Raw genomic sequence first — 13,543 nt, 5'->3', positions numbered from 1 at the left:
TTCCCAAGCAAGATCTCCACTCATATTCACATAAACACTTGCAAAACATGTATTTTGTGGCACTGTCTAAAGCAAAGTTCTTCACAAAATGCTGTGGTAAGTCTTGCAAAAATTCCCCTTTGACAAGAAAATTAATCTCCTAAATGTTTTTCCTTTTTATGACTGTATATACCAAGGCTTTTGTTCTGAAGCAATACAGGATCTAATTCCATTTTTCAAAGTCTGCCAAGCACACTATTGCATGAAAAGATCTTCTTTTCTTCTCTTTTCTATTTCATCAATAATGAATCAAGTAGAAAGACTGGGTTTAGGATGCTTCTACTTGTGGCTGTCACTTTTGCCAGTTTTCAGAAGACTTCTGAAATGCTGGCCAGCCTTAAAAGTACATTAAGTCCTTGGTGCACACCATTTAACATACCTGAGTTAATATGGAAACGTATTCATGATGTGGCTTTAAGAAACACACTTTGATTCAAGACCTGTATCTTACTTCTGGCAGCCCATCAACTATATCTTCCAAGAGCACACTTCATGGCTAGAGAAAGCTGATTTTCCTCTTAGTAAACTGCTTGCAACTTTAACAGTATCATTTTTTTTTTGCCTTTCTCGCTTTTATCTTTTGTGATGATGGCAAGAAGTTAAGAGAAAGGAAGGCTTTTCCTCACTGATTTTGGTATTTCTGGGCTTCTTGCGATCATTCTTTGGTTGCCTATACTCTTTCCTCTCTTCCTTTATTGGCCATGTGTGCATTGCATTCCCCAGTTTTACTCCATGATTATTTTATTTTGTTTTCAATATACATGGTTTTTTTTAATATTCATTAGTAGAATTGCATAATTTTTGAAAGGCAATTTTTTTTCCTCTCTGATACATTTATCTTGTGCTCACTTTTGCCAGCTTACATGGCCCTTTGGGTAGCCTACTTTGTGTTTCTCAGAGCTTTTTTCCTTAGCAGTGCTATAGTCTGCCTTTTGCTAGCCTTACGGCATTAGTAATCAGTTACCATCTTTGTTCAGAGCTCTACCCACAGTCATTTGCTTTCTGATTCTTCCTCTTACTTCCATCTTCACAGCCACATAACTAAAGGCAATTCAGGCTCTTGTGTCTTGCCTGATGATGAAATGAAAAACTGAATCTGGAAAAAAAGGATCCAGTACACTCAAGGGAAGAGAAGGGCATCTAGGAGAGGTAAGGGTGTGGGAGAGAAGCAGCACTGCATCACCTGCTTATCCATGGAACTAGATTACCTGGGGCCCAGCAGAAAGTGTCTGGTGTTCTGGACTAAAGCAGATAGATTTTTGTAGTAGAAAACCAGAGTGGACATGAAAGAAGCAGCACCTTTGGTGGCAGTCAAGGGAATACATGCAGGAGGATTTTGCAGGTCAGCATAGTGTCACTTCACACTATCAACCCTTTCACTATAAATTGCATAGTCCAAAATCTAGATGTTCTAACAGAGAAGTAAGGAGGTGATTAACTGCTGACTAAACTTTCTGAAGGCCAGGAACTGTTGCATTTATAAGGTAGCTCAAATAGTCTTTGTGTAGCAGTCAAAATTTTCAGCACTTCCTTGAGTAGTCCCTTATGGCTCAATTCTGCTGCTAATTATACAAGGCAGAGTGCTATCATGACGTAGCTGTGTTGTTTCTTATATCAGAATTGGATAATTCTGATATTATCCAGTTCTGATATTATCTAGTTATGATACTTCCAAATGTTCCCTGTATATGGAAGGACTGGATTTTTTGTTTTATGGCATTAAGGAAAACTGGCTAACAGACCTTGAACAGGTCAAGAGAAATATAGCTCAGAGATTTGATATGGTGGACACATATATGAATCTATTAACTGAGGTAGCATTATGAACAAGCTTAGTAAACACAGGACCTTAAAATATGGATATTTCTGGTTCTCAGGCACATCTGAGTAGTGTATTCCTAATAAGATCTTCCATTGCATTTTAGCCTTTATACTCAATAACTAGTAAATTCAAGTGCTGGTGAGCTTGTAGTTTATCATCACACCAGTAACTGAGTGGTCTCTAGGATTTACTCACTGCAGTAATCTACCTTTTCCTCTCACCTGCATGTTCATTTATTTCTGTTCATTTCCTGTCAACATCAGTCTGGGAAATTTCAGCCTTACTTCAGCATCACCTATTTTGATGTAGAACCTCTCTGACCTTCATTCTCTACTTTCTCTGCTGGATGGATCATCTCACTATAAATCTGGTCATTCATTGGCACAGTTCTTGTTTGACAATACCTCTGGTTCTGCATGTCCCTCTTCAAAGCACCATCTTTCCATCACTCACTCTCCCTGGCCAGCCTCATTGATTTACCCTTTAAACAAACTCTGGTCTTCAATTTCTCTGTTCTCCTTATCTGCTGCTCCTTTCCTCTTCCCTCCCTTGCAACTGTGTTTTTCCTTTAAGACCCTTTTCCACTTTTTCAATGGAAAAAAATATTTCTTTTCATCTTTTTCAGGCTTTATCTCTAAGGTTGCTTAGATTGTTTTCTTGTTTAAATACCACAAGTTTCCCTTTACACCACTGTTCACGTCTCCACCATTAGGAACTCTTAACTGATTTCCTCATTACAAGTACTACCAAGTTTCCACTCTCTGCCTCCTCAACTCAAATTGACAATTTATTCAAACAAAGAAGTAGATATTTTCTGACTAAAATAATTCTTCCTAATTCTCCCCCCAGAGGATGTTCCTTACAACATCTTACAACATCTTACAACAATGTTCCTTACAACATTGTTCCTTACAACATCTCTGCTGCTATTTTCTGCACACCCTCTCTTTGTCTCTTTCATCAGAGATAGTATTGTAAATTTATCTTTCTTTCTTAATGATCATCCTCCCCTTTGCCTCTCTCTTCACCACGACTTCTGCCTCTAAAATAGCTTTTTCAAAGCAACACTCAGTTACTGTTAAAGGAATCCAAACTCCATGTATGCTTCATACATGTCTATTTTTAACTGTTAATTGTTCCCTTGATATCACTTCCCAATCACATTTTAGCTCAGGTTCTAACCAAACCTTTGTTTAGAATCTGTAGCCATCAACTGTCCCCTTTTCTTCTTAGCAGAATTCACACAGACATTATGAATTCCCAAAAATCATTCTCAAAATCATTCCAGCTGAATAACTATGTTGCATTTTTCCCACAGCACACAGGTCTTTGTAATATCTACTCATGCATTTTTAGGTTAGTGTATGAGAGCTTTGTATTTACTTGGTACACTTTTAATACTCACTTCTATTTTATTCATGTTTGTCCTTTAATCGGAGCGTAATAGCAAGCAGACTGATGAAAAGAGCTCAGGCAAGAGCTGCATAAGTCATCACTTTGTAAAGTGCAAGTATGCACATACCAAAGAAAAAAAAAGAAGGATCCCTGATTACAAGACAAAGATACCAACTATTACTGTTTAAGTAAAAAAAAACCAACCAAACCGAAGCTTTCAGCTCCTATAAGCAGGTAGACTAAGACTGAAATCCTTATTTTAGACAAAGTACAAAAGCCCTGAATGGTCTAACATCTTAACTGAAAGGGGGGGGGGGGAGTCTACAGATGAAGCTATCATTGACAGAGAACACAGCTCTTTCAAGACGTGTCTTAAAACACCTTAGAAGTGTGAGAGATGGACAAACCAACACTTGTAGTCATGTCAGAGAAAAATGAAACTCTGGGAAACTTGGTGATTTAGTTCACTAACATCACTCAGAGATCACTATCTGTAAAACTCAGATTCAAATAGCTCTGGACATAAGTGAAAGTGAAACTAAAACTGAAAATAGAAGCTAAAATTGAAGCTAGTAAGCACCAGTATACAAATAATAGAGCTACTAAATGAACACTGTCAAAAAAATCTTGCAGCAATGAAGCTATTTAACAAAGTTTTAGCCCACCTAAGAAATGTGGTATGTACTGAAAGAGGTACTGCAAATTAACACTGATGTTGCTGAACATCTACTCATGTGATAAAGTATATTGGACAACTTAGAGACATCAAAACTATGCCTGAAAAACAGCTGGCATAACCTGGAGAGAACAGTAAGAAATTTTACCCATAGAATCATTGAATGGTTTGGGTTGGAAAGGACCTTAAGATCATCTAGCTCCAGCTCCCCTGCCATGGGCAGGGATTCCTCACACTAGACCATGTTACCCAAGGCTCTGTTCAACCTGGCCTTGAACACTGCCAGCGATGGAGCATTTACCACTTCTTTGGGCAACCTGTTCTAGTGCCTCACCACCCTCACAGTAAAGAACTTCTTCCCTATATGCATGATGGGTGAAAATGAGGAACAAGAGCAGCACTTAGGAAAGTGTGAGATTACAGAAGTCATTGAGGATTATGCGCCTCAGTGTCACTTTTGAGGACAACACTAGTTGTGATGGAAGAAGACAAGAAAAACTACTAGAAAAGAACCGAAGAATGGAAGGCACTGGTACTATGCAGATGTATGTAGCAAGCAAGCAGCAAAACAGAAAATCTGTTTCCTATGTGCGAAAGACACAGACAACTTAGGCACCAGACTTCAGACATAAAACATTTCCTTTTCTTTTTTGGAAAAGGCTGTTAGGACTGGAGAGATCTGGAGGGAAGGAAGTAAGGAGGAATAGAAGATAGGAGTGAGCTGCTGAAGTGCTTTAAGGAATTCCTAAAGATATAAGGCCAGGGACAAGCGTGCTCCCTGTTTATCTATAAAAAAGGTACACTGAAGCCAGAAATTATGCAAATATTGATACAAGCATCTGTGTTTTGGAAGAATTACCCAGAGACAATGCACTCTCCAATTTATTCTGGGTTTTCCTAGCCAGAGGACCAAAAAAAAAACCAAAACCAACTAAAGTTTACAGTTTGCATGTTTTTGTGATGTATATTTTTGTCCTCTCAGAACAACACAGGAGAATAAACCTTCTTTAATTTTCTGATTAAAATAACAAATACGTAACAAAAAATTTTACCATGAGGCCTGTGTTATCTCACATAAAGGATATGTGAGATAAACTGGGGATAAAGTAGGAACAAAGACAAATATTGTACAAATGATATGAATATTCATATATATACTAATTTTTTGAAATCTGTGCAACATGCTTAAACCACGATATTTGACAATATACAGAGTAGAGTGCATGAAAAGGTCTGACTTACACTAGGAAACACGTACTTAAGTGAAGATTATTTTTTGTAGTTTACAACATAACATCAACAGTTTCATGAGGATTTCTAACTGCTCCATGTGTTGCTGTGGTTTACAAAGATAGGCTGGCCTCCACTGATTTTTACTAATAGTGACATCTAAGTTCATATAACTAAGTAAACACAAGCAGTGAAGAGTGATATGCTATCAATAACTTGGGAGAAAAATGGAGAGATGATCTTGGTGCTATCCACTGTTTATACCTGCTTTAGCAGTTTGTCACTATCAAGCTCTCGTCCTTCTGTTGATTTACTTATGTGTAAGGTGCACCAAGGCTGCTTGGAATTTCCCTGAGGTTCCAGTGAGCTGTGATGCCCCCAGCCTTGCACCTTTGTATAAACACAACCTACTCTTAGCAAATGTACCTATTCCTTTCGTTTCATAAAGCTCTGATGTTTACTTGGCACTACTATCCTACCACCTCTAGATAACACATCAGTATAACCATTTATGAACCAAAAAAACAATTCCTAAATTTTAATTCACACCTCTTTGTTCAGACAATGGAAAGGATAACCCAACTATGCAGATGTTCCCGTAAACTGTATTTTTTAAAATCTCTTACAACTCTTTAGTAAGATTTTTCTTTTCTCTTTTCTTCCCACATATTTTGCTCTAAACATTAGAGATAAATGCCCATGGCCATTTCCTAAAACCCCAGAAAAGTGAGCAAGGTAGATTTTATTCTTTCTGTTCTGTGTTTCATTCTTCCTTTGAATTGCTTTCTCCACCTTCACATTTTTCTCTCCCTCTCAGGTGATCCCAGAGGTAAGATTTATGTTTACTACTGATGTTTTTATGATTAAGACATTGAACTTTGGCCTCTGAATTACTACTATCTGTAGGTTCAGAAATGTGCCAGCCTCGCAGAAGTCACCAGGGGACCTCTCTCAACCAGAGTGCCGACTGGCGCTAAAGCGAGGCTTTAACCCTTAAGCACTAGCATCCCCCAGTGGTCCTATTTATCACTGCAGCTCACTTTTTTATTTTCTTTGAGTTTTCTACGTACTCAGACTTTCAACTTAAAGTGATTTCAAGTCAAGTGCCTCACAACTACCCAGTACTCAGGAGTCTTCTGAATTCAGCAGAGAACTATATATATATTTTATCATAGGTAAAGATGAGGTACTTTATTTTCAGTCATTGTATATATCATGTATATATTTCAAAACACTTACTTGTAAGAGCAGGATTTTCTTGTAAAACACATTTGAAAAGGGGGGTAAATATCACCAAAAGAAAATCAGACCCTTTATTGGGGCACTTTTTTGAGGAAGGAAAAATAGGTTCAGAGTCTCTTCCAAGAATATTAGGTTCTACAGCTGGTTTTGACTCTTTTAATAAGATCATGACTTATCGAAAAGATGCTATAGCAACTATGATTTTTTTTTAAGCTGCCTTTTGATTGAACTTCACATACTTAGAAACTACAGTCCATCATATCTATTGAATTAGAAATCTAAATCAAAAATCCCTGGCTGACATTTCATTCACACAATGAAAATTCGGCCATGTTCTCACAAAACACTCAACAAGAAGCACATCCCAGTCACTGTTCTTCAACCCAGCCCTTTGCAAAACAATCTGAAATTGTGCTGACTGGGATTGTTTTCCCTGTTCTCTAGAAGACCTTTGTCACTGGGGAAAGGTGAAGTAATAGGATATTGCAAACAATCAATGGAAGGGATAGAGAATAGGAGTAAGAAGAGCAGACAAATGATGCATGTCTAACACAAATATGGAATGCTTACACCTACCCAGCTCCCTCCCACTCCAGAAGCAGAACAGCCACATCAGCAAAGCCCTGTATCAGTGCTGACTTAGCAGAAGGAGAACAGAGGAGGAAGGATGTACAAGCCTGCTAGGTGAAGAAACAGAACATCACTTCTGCACAACACTTCTGTACGGAATGAAAAGAAGGAATTTCCTTTCTTTAATGTTGGAGCCCTCCAGTAACAACTACTGCTGCAGTATTGAAAATCAGTGAGATCTGAAAATCAGTGGGACTTACACATTAGCTGTAATTTCAGCAGGAGATTATGAGCAGTGCAGAACAAAACCAAATATGTTCATCCTCTCTATATCAGAATCTCACCAGACTTGATGTAACAGGCACCCAGAGAGGTGACACAGCTTTACTCAGCCCCTTCTGCTTCCCAAATCCAGAAGGCTCATGGTGTCGCCTAGCTACTTCTTTTCCTCCTATTACTCAGTTGCAAAGCTGAGGACACCTAGCAGAGTTCTGTAGCATACTTCCATGCTTTGTCTGCAATGTAAGCACTGAACACTTGAGACAGGGAAAAAAAAAAAACCAACAAAAAAACCCAAAAAACCAAACCCAATCCCCAGAACATATGTGCCTTCTCTGCAATTTAAGGGCTAAATGCTAGGGTCCTCTTCCTCAGAGGTAACCTAAAAGAAGTCTGCCTTAATCGGTGTCTCTGAATCCAATCCTTCAAGAGCAACAGTTAGCCCAGACTGTGAATGTGCTGAGACTAGGCAAACCCATGGAACACCTCTTGCTGATACTCTGTTATTCTGCAGTTAAGGTTCATGAGGTTTTGAGAGGAAGTTTATTTTTGCAAGCTGATGTGTGCTGACTATGATGTGGGGCAGCTTTCACTTAGGCAAATGTCTTAACTTTTGTTAAGGCTCTTGGACAGACAAACTTACTGTGGCACTTACAAGAAAAGCTGCATAGATGCATTTGGCTTAGGCTATTCTGAGAAAGTGCATGTTGTAGGTTTTTAACAAATAATGGACAGTTATGGTTCAGCACAATAGGAGAAGACAGCTTTTCATTTTGACAGCCACCATCTATCCTTTTCTTTTGGAAGTTCTAAAAATATGTGACAGGTCCTAAACTACGTTCCTCATAGGTTACCATCACTACCTAAAACATAGAGGTTGGTATTCAGCATAAGTCAGTTTTATGTAGTTTAACCATCTGTCTCTGCCAGTTACATGAAGTGGATGATTCTGAAAAAGTCAGCAACCATCAGAATGAAAACATACATTATGATACAATGTGTCACACAGCACTGAAAATTAACCCTGCTGCTAAAGGAATGGAAAATGCACAATAAACACATTACCTGAAATTAAAGTTATTTTTGACCAAATCTCCAGAGCCTTTAAAGTTGTAACAATAATTTCCTATTTATATGGACTGCTCGAATTCTCAGGTGATTCCCTGTGGAGAGCTGTATGAATACTTTTTCCAGAGCTCAGGAAAGGAAAATAGATAGCTATAATGGAACTGCAGGAGCAGCCAAGCAGTAGATTGATTCAACAGGAGAAATTCAGTGCATCCCAAAAGATTTCCTAGGATTTGCTCTCCTGCTGCTTAGGGCACAATTTGTTGTAATGAGGAACTGAGGATTTTGTTTCAGGTGTCTCAAAGCTTGTAGTGATGACTTGAAGGTATAAAGAAAAAGCAACAATTGAAAATCTTAAATAATCCTTTTGGGTTAACAGAGAACAAGGACAAGCTCTTCCAGGTGCAAAAAAAAAGGTAAAATATCTCATGTAAATTGCATTCCTTAAGAGATACTAATTGAATACACAGTTGAGCCCTTTCCTTCATCTCCAGGCTCCTGCATTAAACAGCTTGAAAACTACAGTACACTTCAGTAAGGAAAACAGAGAAAGCTTTATTAAATTATCTGGTAAAATTGCACTTGGTCTCAATGTGATCTCTGCTTTCAGAAATACCTGTAGAAAAATCCTCAGGTTTTGATCGTGAAGTGCTGAGTTAAGTTATAAAATAAAAAAAAAAAAAAAAAAAAAAAGAGGGTTTTTGTGGGGTTTGTGGTGCTATTTTTTTTTTTTTTTTTTTTTTAGTTTAGTAAGGGCATGTTTAAACAGGGAGACTACTCTGTTCATCTGGAGTGTGCCACACTGTAGAAGGCTGGCAGGAAGCACCTGCTGCTGCAGTACTACATAAGCCCTGTTTGAAAGGTTAAGTGGAACATGCATGACGTGAATTTCACCCTGAAGAAATGTGAGAATCTGTAGGCACTCATGCCCTTCTCTATGAGAATTGATAGTCATTATGAATAGTGAGCCTCCCTACAGCTCTGATATATCACAGCCTATGCATATTTCTCACTAATTACTTCATAGTGAAAGGTCTGAAATGCTGTTTTGTTTCTTAAGTAAAGCCCAGAGTTTTATTCAGAAATGGGCATCAGAAACAGATGAAATTTCGTCAGGCAAAATGTTGAATGCTGATGGCATCCTGGTTTGATTAGGGAAGACATGTAAAATATGAGATGTTCATATTCACAGTAGCGCTAGCATACTTCTCACACCTCTCAATATCTCACTATGTACTGGAACATCACATCATGTAGAACCACAGAGAAGAAATAGATGCTCTAAAAAATACCTCACCAAGAATGAACATTCATGCATGAATGACATTGTATCTGGACATTCAGCACAGGTTTATATTTAATTACAAACAATGCAAATACAGAGCAGACAGTACCTACCCTTTCTCCACTAGATGACTAAAGCTTCATTACAACTCCAGGCTCCAAACAATTTCAGGACCTACCACATGAAGCAGGATCAACTAGAGCATCCTTCCTTATCGATAAAAGGCCATCAGACTCAGAAACTCTCCCAGCACATAGCGTAGGAACAAGTACTGACCAGGAGAGAACAGCAAGTTCTTCCCTCACTTCATGGTCCAAAATATGGACCACAGGATTTTTCACTTCCAGGTAAAACTGCATTTTGTAACTTTTTTTTTTTTTTTAATTATTATTCTTTCTGTAAACTCTGTGTCTAGAGTATACAGAGAATATGCATTACAGCCAGCTACCTATCCCTCAAGCTCTGCATAAAACACTGATACCCTCATGGCAATGGAGTCTGAACCAGAAATCATCTGATGGATGGGGCAGGATCTGAACACATGCAACAGTGAGGAGCTAATAACCAGTTATTACTATAGTTCCTATTATCATTTTACTGCTCTCAACCTGACTGTGGAAGCAGAATGGGAGTTCTGCCTCATTCATTAACCTGGAAAACAAGACAAGTTGTACAGCAAGAAATAAAACCAGTAAGAAGCATCTAGATGAAACACAGTCTTTGCTTTTAATGAGAGACCCTCCTCTGCCCCATCTTTGGAAACCCATTACATTTCTTACTTGTATGGTCCCAGAGTCCTGCTGCTGTAAGACAAAGCTTCTTCCCAGGATTCAAGGTTAATACAGGCATCCATGGCACAGTCAAGCATTTTCAGCTGATAGATATTTGTGTCTGGAAGACGACCTGTATTGCTGCTCAAGAGCTTCTGGAATCTTGCCAGAACCTGTTCCCACTCTGTAATTAGCCATAGTTAAAGAAATATCTTTAATCAAACAAAAATACAAGTTCTAAATGTTGTTAGCAAGGAGTAAGAGCTACAGGGCACTAAGATAAATTTTCTTTCTCTTTGAAACAGTTGTAAAAAGGACTGGGTTTCTGTTTGTTTGGTTTTTTTTCCACATGCAGTTTCATGCATGAGAAAGAAAATAATTGCAGTTCTGAAGTCTGACTGTAGTTCATGATTAAGGATCTTGACCATAAAGAAATTTTTACTTCCAGTGCTACAAGAAGACTTTTTGTGCTTCTAAGAGAGGAAAAGTAAGCTGGGGTTTACATTCACTTTAGCTGGATATTCCTTACCACAAATCACTCATTTTCATTAAATTCTACACTGCTTTGACTTCTCTGCAGACCAGATTCTTCCCTCTGACCACACCTGAGCTGAATACCAATACTCCCAGATTTTAAATGAGCACTGGTATCTGAGTTTTTATGGGAGTCCCAGAATGCAAGCACTCTAAATACCAAAAAGATACCATACACACCAATCAGTAAGAACAAATCAAATAAACACCCCATCCCCCCACCCCTCCGACATAACAGTAAGAGAAGTAGTAACATGGTTTGTATCACAGTCTTTTCTATACAATCAGCCCAGGGAAGTTCAGCAGTTATCTTCACAACATTGCTGAAAATACTATTCACCCCCAATCCAGCAATGGATTTAAACGTACAATAATAACCCTCTGATGAAGTAATTAGTCCTTCCTGAACATGGGAATATTTACATACTTAAATTTAAGAATGTGACCACTGTGTGGCTGGGCCAGGATTTATAGCATGGCTGTTACAAGGCTAAACTAATTATTTGTGAATTGCTCTCATGCCCTTGGATGGAAAGAACCATATAAGGGAAGGAATGTGTTATTAGAAAATTGCACCTTAACCTTTATATCTCTGGCAAACATCCATGTATTCTTTACAACTGATTAAGGACAGACAACAGAAGAATGAGGGATATTACTTCAACTTCATACAATTTTTGAAGAAAGTACAAAGCACTGACATTCTTGAAAGATTACCATTTTAGCTGATGCACTGTATTAGTCTGTCTGCTTTTACTTCTCATTAGACTGCTTTGTTCACTCACTAGCATTTTAACGGCTGTTGGGCTATATTGCAGAACCTATTGGGATCAAATTTTCAGGTACCTAAGTTGCAAACTAGAAAACCTACTATCAGCTGCAACAGGACAAAAGAGAAGCTGTCTGTCCTGTATCTAGAGGAGCAGCCCTCAACCAGCTATGCTACTGTTGTGTGGCCTGAGATGCAGAGAAATACCCTTGCATTTGGTTTTAGCATCTCAATTTGTATGCTTAAACTGGAATTTGGGTCCAAGACAGTTTATTCACACATATAGTTTCAAGTTCTCTAACTGCAGATTTAGAATTAAAACACTCTAGCATGCTATTGGTAGCTCAGATTTTGGAAGTCACTAGCTTTCTCAACTGTGAGAAACTTGGGTTTAATTTGTTAAAAAAAATTACTTTTGCAGAAACTAAAGCCTACATGCCTCAGACAGCAAGGAAAGTTCTCTATCTGTTCTTGGCAAGTGGACAAACATCAAGCTTCCTTTTCAGGTAGTGCTCACTACTGCATGCCAATTAGTGTTTTGGTGCAATGGAAGGAAAGATGACACAGTTCAAACAACCCATGTCTGAAACAGAAGCTGAACAGACAACAAGGTCATATTTGTCAACTGTATCTGATTCATTTCACTACAATGTTTTTGATTAAAATGTTACATTAATAATCTTAATTAAAGACACTAGCAAAATTCAGTAGGTGCAATTTCTCCTGCAATTAAACATAAGAACATTATATAGCACCAGTATTCTCACTCCATACTTTCAATATAACAACGATTGCAACTGCATGTTGCAGATCTATAATTTAACTATCAGGTTAAAACATGGGCTCTAAAGTACAGCTGAATACCTGAAGATCTGTTTCAGTACTGTCTGTCTCAATCCAGTGACTACAGAGGAACTTAAGACATACTAGAAACTATATGTAAATTAAAGTTAGGTGAGACGAGTGTTTCCCCTTTGCTGACAAACAAATCTCTCTGGATTGGAAAGAAAAAAACCTCAGGTTTTGTACTTTTTTAATAATTATTATTTTTTATTGGTTTTATTTTTCTTACAATAAAAATTGTGACCACTTGTCCAGCCTGGAATATCATCATCCAAACTTGGTTTTTATGCTGCTGAAAGGGAGTATTGGAAGATTTAATTCTCTCCAGCTCCAGAGAAAGCCCATGTTTCTGAAAATGGTAAGGAATCTTGCTACAATAGGCCAAATTTACAGTCAGTGAAATTTCAGTGAATAGACTAATATGAGAGAGGGATCAATATACTCATAGTCTTGTAGTAAAAATCTCCACCTCTCTTCTGTTCATCTTTTTTTGGCTGTTGCTGTTTGCTAATTTTTTAATTGGATTTAATATCTACATGATGGCCATTAGGCTCCAGTTCTGTTTATTAGTGCAAGATCATCTCATTCAATTTTCTTAATTATAAATTATTATTATTATATGTTATTATTATGAATTATTATAATGATGCTGTAATATTTGCAGTGAACCTGACTGTGATTATATTCTTGTTATTTTCATTGCTGTGCAAAGAATGAGAACCTGGAAATGTTCACAATGGGAGTAATGGGACAAAGAATTTAACAACATTTCAGATTAAGCTTTATTTCATTCAGAAGCGGATTTATATAAAGTGATGGCTATGATAGCAGAAGTCTAAATCTGAGCCAAAATATCCCTTCTCATCCTAGATACCTACTATTCCTGCCATGAAGCAATTCCTGTCCTAGTAATCAGAAACTCTATTATTATTAATACAATTATAAATATTACACAGTTGAAATCTTAGATGAATTAAAAATAGATTTTAAAACAACATAAAAACATAAACCTTTAGGAAAT

General features: G+C 37.6%; 1 protein-coding gene across 1 annotated transcript in view; it reads right to left on the bottom strand.

Annotated features, from left to right (window-relative positions):
• Positions 1 to 13,543, bottom strand: part of SMYD3 (SET and MYND domain containing 3) — a gene marked incomplete at both ends in the record, with an annotated part of 423,278 nt that overhangs the window by 43,974 nt on the left and 365,761 nt on the right. The window contains one exon of the mRNA XM_080614921.1: positions 10,386 to 10,560. Within this exon, the coding sequence (XP_080471047.1) occupies positions 10,386 to 10,560 (175 nt within the window). The remainder of the gene's footprint in view (positions 1 to 10,385; positions 10,561 to 13,543) is intronic.

Source organism: Psittacula echo (assembly GCF_963264785.1).
Source record: "Psittacula echo genome assembly, chromosome: 4".
NCBI lineage: Eukaryota > Metazoa > Chordata > Aves > Psittaciformes > Psittacidae > Psittacula > Psittacula echo.
The sequence above is the reverse complement of the archived record's forward strand: the minus strand, read 5'-3'. Positions and strand labels throughout refer to the sequence as shown.